At 37.7% G+C, this 24,406-nt stretch overlaps 1 protein-coding gene across 1 annotated transcript in view; it reads right to left on the bottom strand.

Moving 5' to 3' along the window:
- The window catches only part of SLCO5A1 (solute carrier organic anion transporter family member 5A1), a 70,862-nt gene that overhangs the window by 9,037 nt on the left and 37,419 nt on the right, over positions 1-24,406 (bottom strand). The window contains exons 3-5 of the mRNA XM_062568189.1: positions 21,368-21,594; positions 14,678-14,842; positions 10,387-10,585 (exon numbers count right to left, since the gene is read on the bottom strand). Coding sequence (XP_062424173.1) covers positions 10,387-10,585; positions 14,678-14,842; positions 21,368-21,594 — 591 coding nt within the window. The remainder of the gene's footprint in view (positions 1-10,386; positions 10,586-14,677; positions 14,843-21,367; positions 21,595-24,406) is intronic.

Below are 24,406 nucleotides of genomic sequence, written 5' to 3'. Positions count from 1 at the left end.
GCAGACACACCTTGAAAGTTAATTTCTGTTCTCATTATACAGCCAATTATAATAGACATGAACTTTTAAATAGCTCATGTTATATTTATTATACCTATGTCTACTGCACTTACCATGCTCTCTCATGTTTCAGGTTGCTGAACTAATTTAATAAATGGAAAAGCAAAAGTCTTCAATGTGGTTTACTGCTGGTTCATTTTTCTGCATCTCATTTGGAATTTCATCCAGTTTTGCAATACTGCCAACAACATGAATACTTTAAGCCAGTGATGTGAATGATCTTGTTCATATTGTTCTGTTTTCAAAGTGATAGTGCCTGAGGCTAGGCTAAGGATCTCAGCTCTTACTTCTTAAATATACCTAATGAAATAGTCAATCCAGAATTATGCACCTAGGCTCCATGTGCATTGCATAAGGAGGTTCCAAGCAATCTGAAAAGCAGCTGACATTGAAGTTTCCACCTGAAGCTTTTCCTGTTACTATTGTTCGAGGAAATGCATCTTCTCACCTTCCGTGGATACTTAAGAAGCATTTTTTTCTGGGCATAAATGTAAGCCAAGCCTTCTGTCTCAGCTGCACTATGGCCAATGCCATTTTGTGTCTCAAGCAGCCAAATGTTAGGTAATACAATATTCAGTACTGCAGCACCCACGTTCTTCTATAGACAGAGGACCAATTAAAAAAGCATTTACTTTATGGCTTGTAATTCGCACGACATAAACACAGAAGTTTTTAGTCCATTCAGATGATCCAAAATGTCAAGTCAGAAAACTAGCTTCTCTAAAGCATCAAAGAGAACTGGCACTTCCAAAGATCTCCAGAAATTGAGCATTGAAGTGAGGGCCTGACCTCTCCCCAGTGACTTTGCAGCTGGCTCCTGAGCTGCTCCACAAGGGAAGGTGAGTGATAGCAAGACAGGCAGGGGCAATGCCTCAATTGGATCTGGAGACTGTGATCAGGGTCAGACTCGGTCCAGTGATAATGTCATGACGAGGCAGGTCCAGGGCCAAGTCAGGAAGTCAAGCCAGGAGGTCTGTATTAGAATAGAATCGAGGGGGTACAAGCCTGGGCACAGAAGCAGCTGTGACACTGCTGTGGTGAAGCGCAGGCAGGGGCCAGCAGTAAACCTTCAGCTTAAAAGTAGCTTCCAGGAGAAATGAGGGGCAGGTGCTCTCTTCTAGCTTTCTTCACAATAGCTCTTATGAGTGAAGGAGCTGACCTTCGCCAGCTAGACTCCTGAAAGTGGGAAAATGCACTCAGGGCCCTAGCACTTCATATGAATACTCATACTCTCTGTAGATAGCCAGGGAAGAGCTGTCTTTTTGTGCTGATAACATACTCCAGATATGCTGCACTTCATGGCACCGAAGGTTTAAAACAGATCTCTTCTGAAGCAGGAAAGGAAGCTTCCTTTTGTTCATCAGCCCAGTAATTACATGAGGTAGGAACACTGGGCTTCAAAGTCCTCCTCAGCTTGAATGGGTTCAGACTAGCATCTCCTTGATATTTTTTTTAACAATAAGCTCTAGAACAGAGTCTCTTTCCATCCTTCCTGTTGAAGCTGGAAACATAGGTTTAATGGGGCAAAAAGAAAAAAGAAAAAAAATGTATAAACCTGTGAGACTGGTCTCATTTTGCAAGAGAAATCTTGGGTTCTAGTTTCTGCTCTCAGACTTATTTATGCCTCTTAGCTGATGACTCTTCACTGCCATATCTCTAAGCAAATCTTCAGCAGAGACCAGGATTCAAAATCATTTTTTACAAAGTGAAATCTCCTTCCAAGAGATTTGAAAATTAGGTTTGTCTCTTGCTTGATCTTTTTCCCTTCTGTATCTCCATCCATTCCTCATTTTTTCTCCTCCCTCTCCTTAGGTGTCCTCCATTTGTTGCTGCAAAATGCCTTTACTGCCATGGAAGGAATGGAGAGTGGCCCTTTTCCAGAATATTGAACAGTGCCAGGGTGTTCTTGTGGATGTCAGGATTCAGGGTCAGATTTCCTCTGGCTGAATTGTGAACAACTCACCTCTTTTTAGTAAGTAGTTTCCTAATTTCCTAGCAGAATCACATTGTCAGACAGTTCTTATCTTCTGCACAGTAACTATTAAACATAGTGGCCAATTCTAATAAAAAATGAGTATCAGTAGGAAATTACATGTATCACCTATGGATCAGGACATGCTTCATATGCTTCCCATCTTTGAGTTGCATCATCTTAAGATACTTCTGTCTACCTGGCTTCCAAGCCTAGTATCTTCTAAACATGCACAAGAACCTACGCTTGGGCACTTGGAGAATTTTGTAGCCAAAATAATAATAGTTTATTTAATGTAAGTAATACTGGAAAATACATAACTATACTAATGTCTGAGATTTGGAAGTCCAAAATTTGATTAATCTGAAATTTAGGAAGAATTCACATATTTCAAACATGTCCTGAAGTCATCCTGCAGTCAATGCACTAAGAAAGAATTCTTCAGCTTTCACCACAGTGGGTATAATTACATGAAATCTAGCTTGCCTCAGAAGACAGGGTCAGGTCTCCCTATGGTTTGAAGACTCTTTACAGCAAGTGCTTGGGATGGCTAAACAGTGAACGAAGCTGGTGCTTCGAGAAAGTAATTTTGGATAATATTTCCCAGTATTTTTTCATTACAGAAATGAATGATACCAGAACCCTTTGGTGAGTCGTTCATATATTTTGAATGTTGTTTTGGTCATTTACCCATCTTGAATGCTCCATCTGTCACCTTTCAAAAGTGCTTAGTGTGCCCATTGCCACTCTATGGAATAGGAATAGGAATGTATCACAGCTACAGTCACACTGGAATGGATCCAAAGAGAGGCACAACTTCTGGACATTTTCGGGCCTAAAGGATTCCACCATGGATTTGAGATAGGTGCCTATGCTCCCTATACTATACATGAGATAGTCTGGCAGTTCAGGGGAAGATCCATAAAAGCCGGTACACTGAATGCAGCTGCTAACACAAACAGTTGAAAATGCTCAGGTGTGGAATTTATGGCCTATCCTCTGCCAAGAGGCAGACTCTGCTCAATTCCGTAATGCAAATCCTCTTACCAGCTGATACATTTAAACTAGCTGACCTTTCTTCACAAAAGGAAGCTAAAAGTGTCCTCCATTGTATCTTTTATTAAGTAGTCTAGTGATTAAAAATGAAAACTCAGTTTACAATGAATATTGAAGTAATTGCGTTGAATGCAGGGTTGAATGCAATGAAGAAGCAAGGTCGTGGGAGTGGAATTTATGGCACTTTCATATAAATGGGAATATGTGTGTTAAAATCTTCAACTCCAGGAGAAGAAACTGACTTTTGTCTTCTTATGCCTGTGTGGCAATGAGAGCTGCAGTCACCACCCTATCTCTTCCCCTACTTTGTGTGCAGTCCAATCCAGAGGATGTGATGTGTTGAGAATAAATGCTAGTTGGCCCCTTTGGAATCTGCAAAACCACACAGTTTTTAAACACGAGCTAGGTACTGAGCTCTGTTAGGACACGGGTATTTGCACATGTGCCCACAAGCAAAATTCTTGCCTTGGCAGTTATGTTGGTATGCATAACCTGTCCACACTGGGCATGGCTGTGTAACATGGAATGACCCGCACTAGCTTGTTTGCTCTGTTTTTACTATCACTCCGTGGTGTCACAGAAAATACTGTTTTTTAAAGACAGCTCAAGTACTTCTACTCTAAACATATCGATAGATATGTAGAGAATTTTAGCAGCTCCTCAGCCAGGCAGGACCTGCAGAGGAGTCTGGACTCTTTTTGTGGCTACCTCTCAGAGACAGTGTATGCATGCCCCCAGACCACAGCAGTTTCAGAGCCCCTAGGACGTCCACAGTTCTGCTTGCCTTCACACTTATGACACGTCAAGACTGTCGTAAGGGTGAGCATCTAGCATATGAATTACTGTGTACAAGCTACCCCACAGATCATGAGGGATTTTCTTCTGCTCCAAGCCACTTTCCATACTTGACTAGATCAGAGACTGATGGAGAACCACACTACACGCAGTGACTGTTGCCTGCGTTATCTGTCACCTCATCTCCTGTCAGAAGTGACACTAAGCACTGTGACTGCTGCTTGGCTTCCACTTGACTCATTTTTAATGTATTTAAACACCACTATTTGCTTTTGCTAAATATGCTTGCCTTTCTATCTGTGCACTTTTGCAGCTGAGTTACTAAGTAGCTCTTAAATATTTATTGACTATGTCTATTTACCACACAAATCAGGTTCACAAATTTAGCTCTTAGAATTACTTTGCACTTTATGGTCTACTTGGATGTTTACCAAAGACTTTCTGAATGTTTTCTTTCTTGTGCCATAAACAAACATGGACAGTTTTAGAAACAAGCTTCAGCTTGAGCGGGAAATTAAATACCCAGGACTGATACTGGTTCTGTAGCTTTCTCAGCTATCAGTTGAAACTTGCCTTATTATATCATGCTGGATTTCAGAAAGCAGTACGTAGCAACATGTCACATAGCAACAGACAGACTTTTCCAGTAATGTCTTGACAGAACCTTTTGTCCAGTGGAAAATACCCAATTCATCAAAAAATTCCCCAGGAACATACTGATGTCAGCAGTATGATGACAGAAATTTTTCACAGAAACAAGAGAGACAGTATTTTCAGAGCTCTCTATAGCCTGCTGAGTAGGACATCTGCGATGCCTTGCTCCTTGGGCTACTACAACACAGGCTCACTAGCCAATCTCCCAGCACCCAGCACGGTCCTATTATCTATCCAGCAAATGGGCAGGTCTGTGGGCATCCCAGGCTCCTGGGAAAAGCACAACTCAAGTTCTCCTTTGCCAGTCTTGCCCACCTCGTCCAAACATTTTCTTTTGACCTCTTATTCCTGCTTCCAGTGACAGCACTCTCAGCAATAGATGGGGCAGGTCAGATATTGTTTCCTGCCTAGCTCCAGTTACATAACTAACTTGCTGGAGCTACATTGCTGAATATTGCCATGAAACACAGGTTAGGAAATCAGCTTAAGAACAAAAGTGAATGGAATCAGGCACACAAGAAATTAGAAGCACAACATTCAAAATGGAATTGAGATCACTGTGAAAATTTAATTTTAAATAGTTTCCTCTATTTTCTCCCAAAGAAGCCTTGTATACACAGATAAAAGCAAACATGCACACAGATACAAAGCAAATGTACTCAAGTTATTAATAAGCTACTGCAAGCTGTGTTTCTCCAGCTTTCATCACCTCTTCCACCTCAGCAAATCACTGGAAGGTTTAATTTTAGGATTTGTTTAGTTTTTTTGTTGTTGTTGTTTTGTTTATAGCAAACCCTTTGTATGCAAAGAGAAGTTCTGTTTTGTTCTCAAGAATATATGATAAACAAAATCACCCATTAGCTCTGTCTCTAAAATCTCATCAACGGATATTTTAAAGACATTTGTGCTTTTATCTTTGTTACCTTCAGTCTTCTCTCCTCTGTCAATGATGGCAAACTAATGAAGGATCTCAGGTGTTGGGGATGTGAGAGCTCTACTAATACATATCTTTGTAAGCCCCAGTCATCACATATGATCTACCACATATCACATCATATTGTAACAGTTTTCCATGAACACTTCTCCCAGATTCTTTTCTTGAAGATATGTATTTTTGCAGCAGCAAGCTTAAAGTACACCACTAATCCTGTCTTCTGATACCATGAGGCTGCCTGCTCTGCACAATTACTGCAGAGCACTCCACAAATTTACATGATTTGCATGTTTGCATGTTATGGCCATACAGAGTAGAGTCTTGAGAACATTGCACTGAAGCTAGTAAGTCCTGCTCATGAGCTGGCCTATGGGGAAAACAGCTTAGTTCCAATGCACCCACTGATGTAGGCACACAGGACATCTGAGAAACATCTGCCCCACTTGTTTCGACAGCCATGGATGCTGACAGCTTGTGGTGTTGCTTCACCTGAGCTGCCACAGACATTTGTCATGCATGGGCACATACACAGAAGCTGGTGCACACATGCACTAACCCAGACACAAACAACAGCATTTCCTGAACTATTCTTTCAAATCCAAATAATGGCTCTGCTCCTTTCATCAGCAAGATTTAGATGCAAGTTTGCTGAATGGACGGGACAAAATTGAATCCCACCTGACAAACTGCATTTTTTAACTTCCCAGGGAGACTGTATTGTGTCTCCATGATACAATATTGGTAGAGCTAATAAAGAGAAGAGCTTTATTAATGTGACTAATGATAAAAGGGACTCTACTTCCTAACATTTCTAGTCTAAATTCTGTTCTCCTCTCCAAATATCACCCTGTGGAAAGCTCATGGTATAGAATTAAAATAAAAAAGGGAAAGTGTAAGACAGAGTATGTTGCCTTGCGTTTTTGGAGCTGTGACCTGTTATTATGGATATTCAGGCTTGGACAGAAACTTCATTGAGCTAGGTCTATGCACACATATTTAAAAAAGGTGGACCCTGTCCCCAACAAGTTACAATCTAGATGAAATACAGTTATAAAATATTAGTGCTTGACCTTATTTTGGTAAACATCTAGACAGAAAATTGGTCTGCATATGGTTTGATTCATATTTAGACTGCTGTAGTAACCTACAATGCTAAACACCACGGTAAGACAGGAAAAGAGAAAATTCCTCACCACAAAATCTCTGTACTCTTACTGTCGGGCTATGGAATAGAAAGGATGTATCTTAACCTGATGGCAATAATTCTGGTTTGTTACTGAACCTTTAAGACCCAGGACATTCAACATATCAGAGGTCTGCAGTCTTATTTTTGGAAAGTAATTGCAGCTGGAATTGCAGGCTGAAGCTAGCAATGACGCAATTTTTGTGTAGCTGTCAAACAAGGGACCCTCTCACTGTGTTAGCTGGATTCCTTCTTTGTCGTTATTGTTCTGATCCAGTTAGTCACTGCTTTCAAATTAAGTGATCTTTCTGCTGATTGGACTCTAGGAGATACAAGAGTAACAGAAATTCAACCTGTCGGTTCCAGAACAAGAATGGGATTTTTTTTATGTAAGTACTGCAATAAGTCAATTATACATTTTAGCTAAACTTTAAACTAAATTGTCTTCTAATAAAGTCAGTCTCTTAGTAACAGACTGTTGTCAGTCACATATTTCTTGCTCCTTCTTTCCTCATTGTAGTGCTGCAATGTTTAATTTACTCATGAAGAGTTTTGAAAGCATCAGATGAGGGAGAGAGATTGTGTCATACTGAGTTACACAGCACCAAAAGCCTTCCATCAAAAGCTCTCAGTACCTTGCAGGATGCCATCCTGAAACACCAAATACTCTCATTGATGCTGCTTAGCAATTGCAATTGCTATCTCATTAGAATACATATCTATCTGTTTATCTGAAACTTATTCCCTTTGTGTCTGTTGTTCTGTTTACCTGATCAAACTACTGTTCTCAGCAAATAATCTTTAAGATTAAGAAATCCACCATAACAATGGAAATTCAGGCTGAAATTCATTTATTACATTATGCTACCACTTGCACTTTTTCAGTAAGTTACTATTTGGGGTAATTTGGGGGTATTTAGTTCCTATCACAAAATCTCAGTGGATCACAGATCACAGAGAAGCTTTAGCTTCTTGAAAACATTGCTTGCTGCTTCTCTTCAGCTTTGCTGTTTAAAACAATTTTATTCTGCTTTATTAAGACACAAGTTTTAACTTTATTCTGCATCTCTGTAGGGGCTGCAAGGAGACAATTCACTGACTTAGGACTTCCCATTCTAATGCAAGTTATGGTGCAAGACGAGCGACACCAGCTTGCAGTTCAACATAAGGATCCTTAGAGTGTTTTCAAATATTACACATGTAAAATAGCCCTTAGCGACAAAGCATGGGGAACTGAACAACAGGTTCTGAATTGCTGAGATGTATAACACAGAGGTGTCCTTGACCTTCCTGAAAACGGAACTGCTGATAACAGAACAGCAACTGAAAAACTGCTTGTGTCCAACATAAAACTGCAGAAAATCCTTGCAAATGTATTCTAATCTGTCTATGCCTCCACTTTCTGTCAACTAGTACAGTTAAAATACTGAGTACTGAAATGTCACAGCTTTATGACTTTATCATTGTCTACTTTGCTGAGTGCTGATAAGCATATGCTTTTATGTTAACTGAACCCATTCTAAACCATCTCTTCCTTCACCTCTCTACTTGTTTATGCTCCAGCTCATCATGGAAAAAGACCTACTTTTTGGTAATGCTTAAGTGATTCTGAAAGGTAAAATTAAATATGTTTGCCACAGAAGGTTCAGAAGGGGGATCCATTGCAGTGTACAGCTATACTGCATCAAGCACGTAGGGCATGCAGACACCTCTGGGCTGCTGCCAGTGCAGGTAGCTCAGATATCAGAATTGGCATAACCATACTAAGCTAGAGCATCATGCAAGATAATTAACTCTGAACCAAGTATCTGTATTGCCTCTTGTATCTGATCTAGCTTGTTGAATTGTTTTTGATGCCGGTACACTGCACTGCACCGGGACTAGAGAATGGAGTATGTGTTTAATTAAACCTCAGAATGAAAGCATGCTTTTTTGTTACAGGAACAATAACATTCTTTGATGTCCAAGCGAAAGTGTTCGTTACAAAGTAAATGATTTGAAGCTGTGGGTAGAGACTCTTTTTAAATTCATGTTATAAAAATAATTTACTGCAAAAATGAAATTAGATAGTCTTCCAGTGTTCACATAAAAACAGTTTGCAATTCCTTCAATTCAGAAATAGATTCAAATTAAACAATCATTTTTCAAGGAGAGAAAAAAGCATAACCTTCTCATTAGTCAGACAAAGACATTCACCTTTATTACATGCAGTCCAGTTAATCCTAATAATTTTCATTTCTTCATCTACCACCTCAGGCTGTCATAAAATATCAATAGAAAGTGGACGATCAGTGTATTCTACCCTTTCCAGTCCCCTGTTCTTCAGCCCAAAGTGCTCAGACCAGGATACATTGCCCATGCTATTCCATTCTATGAACAACCCTTCAGCTCTGAGTTTTAACTCCTGGCATTAAGAATGCAAAGGAGCATCCAGTTTTCCCTTAACTCGTAAGATCCTTCCATTGAAGATTTTTCCTGCTCTAGAATTAGGGTCCAACAGCAAAATAGTAACACACAACAACACGCAACACAAAACGCTCTCTGTGTAAAGAGTGCCTATTTTTTTAGTGCCTATTTTCTCTCTACCTTGCGCCCCATTCTTCCTCTTTGTTTTCAACTTAGCTCCCTCATTGTTCCTTTCTAGCCCTTTCTCACCATTTCATTTACTTTCTTGCCCTACAATTCTTTTACAGTCTCTCCCAGGGCTCAAAATATAGAGTCCGAAGCTAAGAATTCAAACTTGAGATACTCAAATGGATCTGATACCCAGCAACTAGACATAAACAGAAGGCAGACATCCTAGCAGATGTAAAAGTGAAAAACATCGCTTCAGGCAGGTTTGTACTCCTCAGATGTCTACTTTCTTCTTGTGCTTAAGCTATATGAAGAGACTAATTTGGGGGAAAAATAAAAACGCAAAATCAGAAAGAAAATATAAAGTCCTAATTATCAGGGTTCTGATGAAACATTTTGCAGTGAAACACCTTCCCATCACTCTTAGCACACTCTCCAGCCTTCAAATTTCCCTCATTAAAAAAAAAAAACACTTTTGCATGCATTTCTAAATGTCATATCCCTCGCTCCCAATTCCTGTCTTCCTGCCTCCACATCTTTTTTTATGACTGCATTCTTCATCCTCAACATGTCTTTAAGGGTTTTGATCTAGTCAGTGTTCCTGGCAAGCAGCGGAGTGCATTCATGCAGCTAGTATTCATACAACCTCAAGTCTCTATAAAGCTGATTCAGGGAGTGTGTTAAGTGCACAGCTGTTAACACCACATCCCTAAATGAATTCTATCAAATGGGTACTATAGACCTAAGACATTATGATGGTGATATTAAATTAACCTATCCAGGAATAATCTTTGTAATGTCTTCATTATTTTCACAGTTTTCAGGAGCAGAAAAGGAAATATTTCAAGAAACTATAACTAAACTCTGACTTTTTTACACAGGATACTATTGGTATTTTCTTGTGAAAACAACTTCTTTCTGAAGCCCATTCTAAGGCATCTTACCATTCCTCAAAGAAGTGAGCTGTTACATAGGCTTAACTACAACTTAAATGTAAAAATGAAGGGCCATATAGTAACAGTGTGTTTACATTAAAATGCTCACCAAATTCTTCTTACTTGAGCACATGGATTCTCCCATACATCAGCAATTTTTACTTTTCTTTACCATGCTTATGAAAAAAGCTGATTTTGCTACAGATGATTCAAAGATACTTACCCAGTTGTGTAAGGTATATTTATCCCCCCTAGATTAATGCTTTCACATCCAACAATGAAGAGAGTTGAAAAGCACAGCAAAGACACACCACTGCAGATCATAGCCAACTTCGCAGACTCTCTCGCACCAAGTTTCAGCTTTTTTATAATGTAGCCGCCTAGGACAATACCGACACCAGCACTGGGGACAATAATCACACCTAGCAGGAAGAAATTGGAGTAAGATTAAGAAAGGACTGATAGAAATAGAATAAAACATAAATATTGATTTCCTTCCCTAATTAGATGATCACAAACTCTGTACTAAGAACTCCATTGTCTGATTCTTTGCTACCAAACTGAGTCAGATTTTTCAAACCTTTGGAGTGTTGTCAAAGAATTAATAAAAGCCTCCTTTTGATATTACCAGCAGCCAAAGCCCTATAAGAGAACTATTGTATTTGCAAGCAGAAATATTGCTTTGAATTTATTTTAGAATGTGAAGAAGGGATACACAAAGTAATTTGTGAAGGAGACACTGCATTTATTAAAATGTTGATATTGTGAGAGTAAAGAGTCAAAAACAGTTGCTACCTTAATTATACTGCCATCACCAATGTTATTATAAAACAAAATGTCATTTCATCGGGGAGATTCTCAATAATAACCCTTCTTAGAATCAAAAAGAGTCTTTCTCAAAAGAGTAGAATTTTAATAGAGCAGAATTTAAAGTCTTTCTAGGGTAATTAAATGATCTGACGAAGTTCAAAACTGTTATCTCCCTGGATTTCAATGACTGAATGATGAACAAGTGAAAGAAATTATTCCAGTCCTTTTACTTACTTACACAGAAAATGTTCTCTTTGGATAAAAATAAGAAATAACAAATGGTAACTCAGCAATCTGAGTCTACCACGCATAGCCTGTTTGTTCTAAGAAATCTATTTCAGAAAAGTCCACACAGACGCTGAAGAAGAAGAGGCTTTGCAATGCTTTTTGAAACAACAGCATCCAATACTCATGCTCCAAATTGCATGGACCTTGGCTACATCAGTTCTTTGGCTACAACAGCTGATCCTTCAGCTAAGGATCTAGCCCAGGGTAAGAGCTTACTTCTGGTAAAGTATCCTCAGTTATTTCTTTTATTTCCACCTTACAACCTACTTTTGCATTCTCCATCTCTTTTTGACCTGAATTTCTTTTCTTCCTTCTTTTCTTGAGGGCCTTTATATTGGAAGAGACTTTTGATAGGTCTCTATCTAGTATCTTGTCAAAAATGAGCAAGTACATTTTAAGTTAGGAATAGGGTAGTGGTTCTTCCTTTAGTGCATTACACTGCACTGTTCTTTTCATCCATCTTCTGCCACACTATAAAGATTAGAACATAAAAAATGAGGAGATGAGTATGAGTAAACTGCCCTCCAATGCCCTCCCTCATTCAGAAGGTTGGAAGGTGAAGGGAAAACCTATATTCGTGAAGTTCAAAGACCAATTCCTCCATGCAAAATGAAGCTGGCAGTAGCAAAACTCTCTTCCTGGGAGACTGGAAGGGCAGGAGCATTAACCTGCAGATTCAGCTATTTGTGGTGAAAACAGCAGACAGAAACACTCATTCTTTTCTATGTGTCAGAGAGCTTGAGAAATTCTTTTGCCTGAGGTACAAATTCTTCATCCCTGCACTCTTCTCCTTCTCGGCAGGGCATGTGAAATCAGAAGTGATATGGTGTCAAAGAAACACTGTTACTACAATGCACTTCCAGATGAACTTCCTGGGCAAAGCAAAATGCATACCTCTAATAAAGACAGACATTCTTATTTTTCAAAGTCATTTAGAGGAACAAAGCTTAAGATCTGATAGTAAACTGTTGCACTGCACTTTCCTTCATTTTATAATGACTGTTTGGCAGAGAGGAATTGTTTGTGCACCAAATACATTGCTCTATACAGTGCTGCAGGCAGTATCAGCTTTCAGTCAGCAGTTTTCAAGCTTTGTCCTTTTTGTTGTTGTCAGGATGTTGCAGCACCTGAGGCTTTTCACAGAGGCAGAAGATGATCTTAACAGCTACTAAGGGTCTGGTACCAGAAAACTGCAATATTTGCTAACCAGGCTACACTTCCAGAGGCAATATGGAGGAGATTTTCAAACGAATTCTGTCTGAGAAACATACTGCACCTTTTTTTTTTATAACTAAAGCTAGAAGGAAGGCATTTGTAACCACTGCATCAGAGTGGTGCTTTACAACACATAGTGTGCAGCACTGCTGATTACAAATAATTTAAATTGTAACCTTCTTTTTCACAGATAAGTTCTCTATCAAACCACATGAAATTTTTTGACTAGGATTTGTCAAAGATCTACCTGCAACCTAAAGTCAAATTTCATTTTTTCATAATTGAGAAAATCTGAAGGCTGAATGCCACTTGTTTTTCTCATGGAAAATAAAATTGCAAATAAGGTAAGATTGCAGCAGAAATTGCTCAGGTTCAAGACCTGAAATTTGGCATTATGTCATTCTCACTGGTGCTTAATGCTATATTTGTTTAAAAAAGAAACAAATGGAAACTTAATTAAAGAACTGATGCTTATGAATTGAGACGAAAAATGGCCAATACAAAACTTACATCAGTCACATTAGAAGAGATTCAGCAAGCACATGAACTCAGCTGTAGATGTATGAACATAGATGCATTAATATAAGTAAATTTTATGTCCTCCTTTTGTTAAAGCATAAAAATCTGTAACTGGAAATGTCATTTACTAGTAGCAATCTAATACAGTATTTCCAATTTTTCTCCTATAAGAACAATATAGAAAATTAATTACAATGGTTAACATTAATGCAACATTATTGCTTGGAACATTAAGGTACTGACTGTTGAATATTTTGCCTGTCAAGAATGTTTCTGGTTTACACTGAGAATGAAGGGAGTTATGGAATAGTAATTCCATCAAGACTCCTAGTAATGCCATAAACCAAAATGCCATAAAGCAAAATTCATTTGCTGTGCAGCCGCTAAAAATATCAGATAGACTTGCAGTCCTATCTACCTAAATTTCCTCTGTATTTTACAGAACACATGGATTTCATGCCCTGAAAATAACCTCTCCCCAGCAAGCTCTCACCTCACGGTATTTCTCTGAGTTTCTACTCAGCACTCTGCTTTTCTTCCAGCCACCACAGGTGAAAAAAAGATGTGTCTCATGTAACATCTCTGTGTGTTTGTTTCTTTCTTTTACTAATTTTTGTCTTTTTTTTGACTAATGCAGCCAGGGGCTTCACCCCATTTCTCACCCCTGTTCCCACAACTCTCTCTTCACTAATGGTTTAAGTGCATCAGCTGATTTCTCAGGGTCTCCATTCACCATCTCAGACATAGTGACGGGAAGTACGGGGGAGCAAAGAATTAACCCACCTAGCAGCTATTCTTTATAGGAAGCAGAACAGAAAAGGCAAAAAGATGTTTACAAGTAAAAAGGAAGAGATGGAGATTGAGACAAGTGTCTTTGAGGCAGCTAGGAGAACAGGAGACTTCCATGACATGGGCCCCAATACTGCACAACACTTTGGAGCAATGGCTCCTTTCCTAGGGAAGCTGCAGGTCAGGACCATCTTCCCTTCCCTCAGAGCAGCACAAAGCACAAAGCTCTCACAGAACATCTCAAGCTACGGCAAAAGCTGGACTTGGCTGCACATCACTGCGGATGGCAGGGGAAGCACCACATGTGCAAAACAGGGAGCCTGAGACTTGAAGTTAGAGACAGGAGAGGATTGAGGTAGCTCTCCTGGCTAGACTATGCTGTTGGGTGCCTAGCCTGAACAAATACTGAGAAGACCACCAGCCTGAAGGGGAGAGATGATTAAGCAAAGGATAGCATAGATAAACAACTGGTCACTACAGAAAAGGAAAGACGTTTTAAAGATCAAAGGAGATACAAGATTCATATAAAATAAGAACAGCTTTAAAATATCTCTTAAGCTACCCAGATCACAACAATGCCTAGAGATTTTCTAGCTTGTTTTTGTTGCTTTCCTCCCTCCTCCTCCTTTCACAAAATAGAAAAGGTCACTGCCTAGGCTTATGTAACACCCCCAACTCTTTAACAATATAAATGGGTTATTTATTTAGTTGTTCACAAACAAACATAGCAAGCATCAAAGAACAGTCTGTATAACTAACTGAATGCACATAGTTGGATCCAATCACCTGTTTTAACTCTTAAAGCATGTTTTTGGTTTGTTTCTGCATTGCTTTATTGCATTGGTCAAAGGACGACAACCCTTTGAACCTTATACTACATGGCGATGCCTTACCAGTGTAGATGCTGGCATTGGAAGCTGGGATGCCAAACTGTGACTCGATGAACTTGGGAATGAAGGTAATAAAAGCTGTAACAATGGCACTCTCAGCTGTGTATGACAAACTCACAAAAAGGAATGTCATGTTGCTTAAGATCCTGACAGCTGCTCTTGGAAGCTCTAAAAAATGACAAAAATGACACATGAATGTTATAAATAATGAGCGAAAAATAAATGCAAACTGAAACAAAACAAATTGATTTTCTTTGAGATGGACCATAACTAATGGCTTGTTAGCATCTGGCTACATTTGCTAAGTGGAAGGAGGAGAGAGCATGTTTTGGATTGTTATCTTTTTTGTTTGCTCTTATACTATCTTAAAACATCACCCTGTGGCTGCAGTCCCATTTTTCACAAACAGAACAGACATCTGTTTTATCAGCTCTGTCTGGAGAAACAGGGTCTACATGGTAACATTAAAAAGAAAAGAAAAACAGGAAGAAAACGTAGCAAATATAGAATTTTACCGATGTCTTATTTCAAAAATTTCCAGGAGATACACATATCACATTGCTGAGTTTGACAACACTGATTTTTGACTCCAAATGAGGAAAACAGACCACATGCCTCCCCTGTAATTGCCTGTTTAAAAGTACACACTTGGAATTCAGGATTAATACTTATGTTGAAAAGGATCTCAAAAGATTTTGAAACAATTTTGCAAATAATTAAAAAGTATTTACAGTATACGCAGATAAAGTATAATGATGTCAATAGTGTCAATGAATCTCAAGATACCTTATATACCTTCCAGCTCATTTAATATTTCCAGAAGGGAGAAAACTATAAACTAAAAATGAGAACACATCATTAACTTAAATAGAAAAGGTATTCATAGATGGTACAATTATTCTCAAACCAAGTATAAAAAATCCAGAACTTAAAAAGCACTTAAATACCTTGAATTCAGTCCTGCAGTGATGTCAGGGGTTCAACACAAGATTATGATAACTGCATTCAAGCTTAATTTTTTTGGATTATACAAGGTGATTTTTAATGGGTTTTTTTGTTTTACTGGGACTTCAACAAAATCAGGTTTTCAGCAAGCCTTATACTCAACCTAATGTAGTCTGGATTTTTTTTCATCTGCTTTTCTCTTAATATGGAAATTGAACACTGTCTCAACTAAAGCCCACTGAATTCAATGACCAGAGTTCCCATCAGAAATTTAAGATACTGAATAAGTGCACAACAGCAGAACTCCTGAGTGAGAAGCTTAAAAGCTGTCAAGGCAAAAATCTGTCTCATTTACTCAACCGACTTCAGTAGGTTATCTGTATAAAAGCAAACAGAATTTAAGCTCTTGTAACATCAAAACTTGACAGACTGCAAATTAGCACCTAAGTCATCTGACTGCATCCAATTCTAGCTTCTGTCAGTCCTCTAAAATTATAGTGAATTCATTATGAGTACAGGATTTGTAATTGTAATGTAGTCAAATGCTCTCCTGCTGCCTCTATAAAGAAAAATATTAAATGCTAAATATAAAATTGAGTGTAAATAAGAAATGAATAAATCATATTAGGAAGGACTCTTATATTCAAATCCTAATATTTTTAAGCAGCTACAGTTTTTTTTTTAATTATGTTATTGTACAATAGCAAAATAGAAAGAAAAAAATAACACAAGTGTAAGGCAACATGATATCAACATGAATATATGGAAATTGTATTACAGATGTATATAAATATCTTTGGAAACAATATTACCGCAGCAGGCACAAACAGAAAAGAATATTAGAACTTTTTGGTAAATATGCTGCAAGTTCAAAACACAACTGATCAAAATTTATCTCATTGTTCAAGAGGAAATAAAAAAGAAAAAAAATAGTCAAAGCTGTATAATACCATCAAATGGCATTGTATATCATCTCTTGCTTTGTTGGCTGTTTTTGGTTTGGCTTGGTTCACTTGATGGGGGCTCAGATGCAAAAAGAAAACAAAAGGTGAAGACCAAGACCTACTTTAACCCAGCTTTTGCCAAGCCTCTCACAGGGGCTAGCTGACAGGAGCCCAATGGTTTAAGAAAACAGCTGTCACAGGGCTGGCTACATCAGGGGACCTGCAGCAGGATTCCCCCAGGGACAAGGTGCACAACTGAGCGCATCTCCCATTGAAATAGGCAGCAGGCAGTTAAGATTGTGTTTCTGCTACTGTGAAGAAGTAGGAAGGCAGGAAGTCAGGGATGGAGGCGTCCTCTGAGACTCCAGTTTGGCCCCATCAGTGTTTTGGATATCCGTGCTGAGTCAGTAATAACACCATTTTCTCTATTTTCAAATGCATCAAGTAGATGGGACATTCTCATTAGCATTTTTGTTTGATTTTTGTCCTCATCAAAGTTTTAGTAAAAAGAAAGTATGTGTTTGAAAGCTGTTCATGTATGTGAACGTGTCTGGGTAGTAACAGTGGAAAGTATTAGCTTTGAGCCATGGCATGGGTCTACTCTGGCATTCAAACTGTTCATGGCTATTAGAATCTATGCCGAAGTACAATTGTTTCAAAAATAACCCAAAATACATGAGAAGGGAACAGAACCAAATGTCTTTTATGTTCATGCTCCCAAGTACATAACAACGGTGTAGAGTAAGTGTTGACAGAAGAGTGACTTTGAATAAATCTAACATAATAAAAGGCTACATTTATACACGAGGCAGCTGTTCACAACAGAATACACATGGAAAAAAATTATAAGACAGTAATTTTCAAAAGACTAGACATCACAGAGAGAAATGTCATTTTATTAGGACAATGAACTAGGTGCTGCTTATAGAAGTGAGTTGAAAGTCTTTGGCTCAGGACTGAACCCAAGAACTTTACTAAATCACATTATTTTAAAGAGATTGGTCAAAATGTCATAATATTTGGTTAAGTTTACCTCTTTCTGGTAAAACTGAACTGCAGGAAAGTTTAAGGTTTAGAACTTTTGATCTAAAGATACTAAAGAACTAACTAACTAAAGAACTGGATCTAAAGAACATTATGCTCTGGCAAATGTTCTGATGTAGAGCTGTACTTTCTGTTGACTCCTACTTACATCTTTCAGGACACTGAGCACTCAGTTTAAAGGTCATTATTAATACAAGAAATAATATTTTCAAATTGGATTTCTACAGATGAATAGATAACACTCAGACTGCCTAGGAATAAACACAAGTTCTCTTAAAACTGTGTGAAGGGTTCTTCTTTAGAGATCAGTCTTTCTCTGATTACTACAATTTCTGCCATGAAATAGAGTATTCCTGCATGCTGCACTAATATATGAAACTTGTAACAGGTGATGGCTGATGTTCTCCGTGATTTCTAAAGAGTAGTTGTCTGGCATACATGAAAACGTTGCTATATATTAATAAATCTGGAAATAAAAATACATATTCATAATTAGGTTTTCCATATCTTCCTCCTATGATTACAGTAAAATCTTGTGTAATAGAATCTTTATTAGACTTCTGAATTAAAAAAAAATATAATAAAAAGACACAGGAAATATCTCATATTTTCCAAGCACACTAGGTCTAATAAGAAGCAAGAATGCTAGCAACTTAAGGGTCCAGTGCTTTGTACCATATAATCCACCATGCATTTAAAACATTTCTATGTCATGTTATTTTTGTAAGATATATCAATCAGTCATAGGCCTAGTCTGTGGTTTCAAGGTCATTATTAAGCTTCTCAGGCTCTGATTTTTTAACAGAATCATCATCTATCATTTTAACAAATGCACATGAGAAAGAAAGCTATGAGAATTTACAGTTTCCATCATTCTGTCATTTAAACAAATAAGTGTCTATCAATCATATTCCTAAAACTGAAATGATCTTCTAACATGATCTGAAGCATGCCTACTCCACTGTGGTGCAGTAATTCAGATCCTAAGCTTTCCCATTTTTCTTTCTTTCTTTTTTTTTTTTTTTTTTTTTAATAGTAATTTTATAAGCACAAACTGGAACTTGCCTTGCTGGACTGCTTTGCTAGTTTACAGGTAATTTGATTCTCTTCCTGGTCTTTGACAACATTTTTTTTTTCTAGTCAACATTTGTTTTCTATCATCACTGGTGTATTGGACTACTGCTTGACTTATTGTAAGGGGAAAGTAGTATATTTTAAGAAGAATCTGAAACAGTGGAATATTTAATTTACAGTGGTTTCTCAAGGCTCCAGACAAGACTGGCCATTGCTGCACTGGGTGATGCCAACATTATCTATTTTAAGTTCTCCAAGATGGCATAAAAAAGGGCATAGAGGGAAGTGACTTGATCAAAGTCACCCTGCACAGCAGGATCTCCAGTCCACGATCTACCAAACTCTATGGCATTTACAGGGCTCAAAAAGTGCCTCTTTGAGCACTTTGTGACACACAGACCAATACCTTCCTCCTGCTCTTCTGCTTCTTACTAAATACTATTTGTGTGTTATAGAAACTGCAATCAGACTTCACACTATAGCCACAAGCCATGAGTTACATCTCTTAACTTTGCTGATGCCCTGATAATCATTATTATCCTACCTTCGTTGGCCAAACCAAAACTCAAACCTCTGAAGTCTGAGGACATTGGTGCCTGGAGCCAATTTTGTTTTATTTCTTCAGCCTATTCCAGAAAAGAAGGGACTCCTACCCTCTCCTCTTACGTCTTTTCAATTCCTTTTCATTCCTATCTGGAACTAAATTACATGAAATTAGGACAAGTTTCAGTAGGACAAGAATGAAACATCATTTTGCAAGGTTTCTCAAGTAAGACAAGATCATATCAGAAGTGCAAAGCAAGCAGTTTCTTCCACAAGACCGTCCCTACCAAAAATGCACAGGTTTTACAAAGTTAATGACACTGATCTCTGTCATAACAGACTAAGACATCAGTGATATTTAAAAGTATAGAACAGAAAATCAGACTTACTAAATCATCAGTCTCCTAGCTACTGTCTAGGTGGAGTTTCTGTCCATCTTTCTATAAAAAGATTTTGCACAATATGAAGCCCTGAAATTCAATGAGGAGTACAAAATGAACATTTTAGCTCAAAAGAAACAAGGTTAAATGGCCTAGACACATGTGACCCCTTTTTCCTTTCCATTTTGAGTGAAATTATCTCAACTGAGAAGCTTGAGGCATGATCTCATTCCATAAAGTCCACTTAAACTTGAAATATATTAAAAGATGCATCCTTGCTGCAGGTCCTTTTTGCTAGTGTAAATGACACCTAATGGGAAAGCTATTACCAGTTTATAGCAAAATACTTTTCACTGTGTTACCTAGGCTTACTTGGTATCTTTCTGACATATGGACTACCATGCTGTTTTTAACTGTTTTTAACTGTTCAACACAGTGAACCTTCTACTCTAGAGAAAATGCAAATGTTATAAATAAGAAACTGTAATTTGGTGACCACTATTAAAATATTCATAGATGATTTTGTTAATAAAATCTGTGGCATACTTTGAGGCTGATCTATACCTAAGAAACACATACAAAAAAGAGATATACAGAGGCTGTGGTTCCTGTGAAAAAAGTACTAGAAAAATTCTCTTAAAAGTACATTTGTTTTTTCTGTATCTGTTCTACCATTAGTGAAACAACATGATCTGGAAGGTGAAATTACATTTGGAAATTTTTTCTTCCCTCTTAATCCACCACATTTTGAGCTGCTCTGGATTGATGACTGTACCGGGAACTATTATCTCAGACTGAGAAACAAAGAGAAGAGTAGGTCCTAAAGAATCTGATACTGCAGTTTATCTTGCTTGTTGTAAGCCTTGATTACAATGCAATTATGTGAGCTAATAAAATTAGCACAATATAATTATGGGATCCTGGTTTTTTTAACTTCCACAGAAACTAACAATAACTTCAGCTTTCCTAAGAGTATAGGTATAATTGCAATGTGAAGTAAAAGTAGAGTCTATTTTGTCAACTCCAAATTCATATACTTCACATTAATTCAATTTTTAGCAACACTGCCTTTTTTTCCATAGCATTTTATCAATTAGTGCTGATTGTTAGATTTCATATTTACTTTCTGAAAATAAAAATCCCTATTACTTGTCATTTTTTTGTTCTCTTCTTGTTTCAAAATTAACACAAGCTTATTCATCCTACCCTTCAGAAAATAAATAGCTTGCCATACACAACTGCCAGGAAATATATATGAGATAAAATAATATTTCTGTATTCATTTGTCCAAATACATAAGATAGTTTAACATATGTATTAGAACTGTTTTTACAGGCTTTGCTTATATTTTAGGAGAGGAACACTGTATTCTATGAGGGACAGCTTAAGAAAGTATGACAATTACAAACTGTTAGGTGCACAGATATGTTGTGAAGAGAGGTCATATAACCATGTGACAGACAGAGAGCAGATGAATAGGAAAGGGGGGAAAGGGGCTGGTTTATCAAAGCAAATAGGCCACCTACCTATTTGTGACAGGTGCACACTAAACACTCCAATAGTTTAAGCAAAACTTCATAACTAACCTTCATAACTGCACTTGGTAATTATTTTTAAAAAAGGACAGTCTGTTGAAATCTCTCTTAACTAGCAAACATAATAGGGAATAGCACACATCAAAATTCTGCCTTCAATTAGACTCATACAATCCTAGAAGATGACCTTGAAATTTAAAGCATTTAAAAATTAAAAACAAACTTCACCTTTAACATTCTTTCCAAATCCCATAGAGGTAGGAACAGCACTGTCTGCTTGTATTTTGCTATTTGTTTTCTCTTTCATGACTTCATCCTCACTTGAAACATCATCAGAGTTCATCTTCTTTTTCTTTTTCTTTTTTTTATGCCGAGGAGGGAGCTTTTTCGGGAAGGTAAACATTGGAAATATCACAAGGAGCATTGCAATGGCACAAAGGAGAAATCCGCTCCACCTAATGCCAGAAGACAGGAAGAGAAATGACAGCCAATGCACTACGTGAAATAAAAATATCAGGGTGTTACTATAGCCCCTATCAGCTAGAAAGTAATATTTGCAAAATATGTAACATTTAAATTAAACTAAATATTTGGAACAGGGCCTCACTGTATTAAAATCCTTAATTAGAAGATGTTTCTGTTGGCTTTTCTACTGATAAAGGTATTTATCCAGAAATCAGCAGTTAGTATGACATAGTGCCATCTTTGAGTTAGTCTAGATTTTCCCCTTAATTATTTAGTCCCAAGTCCTGACAGGTAGAAGCTCAGTTTTTCCTTGCCTTGCTTGGCTAATTCTCAAAAAATCAGTACTGTGCTCCTCTAGCAAACATGAAAATGTTCTCCATGACATGAGAAGATATAATGTTCAGGTGGAGGTATCCGGGTTAAACCTGTTGTATTTTCAAAAGCCCACGTTTCCCTGCATGGTCTGGTCTATGGTCTCCCTAGTGCAGACCTCCCAACACCTGCTTGCGTACAACACCTGAGCCAGGGCTTATGCCTAGAACTTCACAGCACCGTTCTGTAACCAAGACTTGAAATATCCCTTCACAAAGCAATACCTCTTCTCTCCCTCTTTCTTACAAGAGCAGGATCTAATCAGCTCTGCAAAGACCCCTTGGCTCACACTAAATGACTCAGGGTCTGCCCCTTGAGGAGGATATCAGCAACGTACAGGATGTGAGAAAATTACTATTTTGAGGCAAAATGTTAAGTTGCTTGGTTTCAGGGAGGATGTCTGCATTCTATTATAACTTTGTAACTCCGTAACTTTACCACAGCAATGCAAATGTTCAAAAGGGCCTTTTTAGAGAATATGCTAGAGTTAATTTTCTGTGGTCAGAAAGCTGACAGTAGAATATCAGATAATCTAATTTCTCCTCTAAATTCATCTTGTAATGAAAGAATACAGAGGAAACATGGATAAACTTGCACAGATACTTCCATACAGAAGAAAGGCCTCAGAATTCACCCACAGCGGTCTTTTAATCTATTGAAAATGTGATTCACATTAGAAATCTCTGAAGCCTTGAGTTTGAACTGACACTAGTGTAAATGAAATCTCATTGAATTCAACTCCCGTACTCCAACATCAAACCATTACATTGAAAGACTGAACCTCTTTGTTTTCAAATTATAGTTCGTAGGACTATGATTATGTTTTTGTACATCCTTTACACTTAAAATGGAAGCTGCATCATGAAGCTACATATTAAATATTTGTACAAATTTTAAACATTTAAAAATATTCAGTAGAGACAGGATTATTTGCACAAGAAACAGACACAACGTTTGGCTTCATTTTTGTAATACAAAGATATTGCAGAATATATTTTTAAATGAAGGCAAATTCATATGCATGTGTAACGCTTATGCAAAGGTAAACCAGCAACAAACATCCATAAGTACTACCATTTTTTTTTAGAAAAATTGTGCAGGAATCTTTTGTGAGGCAAATCTGGAGTGAGTGAAAGTTTTGACCAGTTTTGATATTATGTAAACAGAAAATCCTCTATTCACTCATTTTAGCTGATAAAATACAGGGATTACAAACCAGACTTCTTAGGAGGATTACTCAGCACTATCAGAATAAATTGGTACACTGTATAAAAAATAAATTGGTACACTGTATAAAAATGTAGCAACATTCCCTGCAGGTCTCAGAGGCAGAAGCAGCAGAGCACTGATCAAAGGAACAACCTGTGGCAATAATACACTGAAACCCGAAACCACCCACTCAGTGGGGAGCAGCAAAGGGGACCGGGACCTCTGATGTAGCAAGAAATGAAATCCAAACCCAATGGGACCATTATGGCAGCATACCAAGTGTTGGAGATGTCAGAAATGCAGCACTGTATGTAATATTGTGCACTGTCTGCACTTCATGTCTTACTGGAGAGATATCAAAGAACTGGAAAACAGACAAAAGAGGATATTAGAAATAACAAGAACTTTCACGATGGGAAGTAGAAGGTCAGAATGGGATCTATATTAATTAGGACACATGAAACCAAGGGCTTTTTAAAGTCAAAGAAAATATGCAGGGGAATACCTTAAAGGCATCTGCACAGGCACGAGGACCTCAAATGAAAGCAATTAAAGCTAAGGGAGGACTAGACAGTGCAGAAGGAATTCCTTTAAAGCTCTTGAGTGGAACAGCAATGAAAGATAATATGAGAAGATCCAAGCACTGAATAGATTCAGAATTAGGCAAACACTTAGCATAGTGTCAGCAAAAGAAAACTTAATTCAAAGCGTTTGACAGACTGCCAAGGGCAGCTCTGCAATTATCTTGATCTCAACATCGTATGTTAACAGCTCTTAAAGCCAACAACCTGATGGGTGATTTCTAGCAGATATCCAGGCCATTCCTTACAGCTGCCATATTTGAATATAAAGCAGTTTTAGACATTTGATGGGATGATAAAGATACTTGATCTGTAATTTAGCTCAGAGCACCTACAAAGAAATATTAAAAAATCCACATCTGTGCAAAACCAATTTTTGTGAAACTCAAGGAGGAATCATACCAGAAACAATGAGACCAGAAATGATCACTATTACTGTGTTTATCAGATCGTATAAAAGATAAACCATATCGTCTGTTTCCTACATATATAGAATATACTTCTTAGAAAGGAACAGTTTAAGTGAAAAATAGGCTTTGCAGAAATGCTCGCTGCCATATATCACAGTTTCTGTACTTCTTGTTTTGTCTGAATCACTTTATGATAACTGAAGTTAGAAACTTTACAACTATAATAAGGG

Source organism: Rhea pennata, chromosome 2 (assembly GCF_028389875.1).
Source record: "Rhea pennata isolate bPtePen1 chromosome 2, bPtePen1.pri, whole genome shotgun sequence".
Classification (NCBI taxonomy): Eukaryota; Metazoa; Chordata; class Aves; order Rheiformes; family Rheidae; genus Rhea; species Rhea pennata.
The sequence above is the reverse complement of the archived record's forward strand: the minus strand, read 5'-3'. Positions and strand labels throughout refer to the sequence as shown.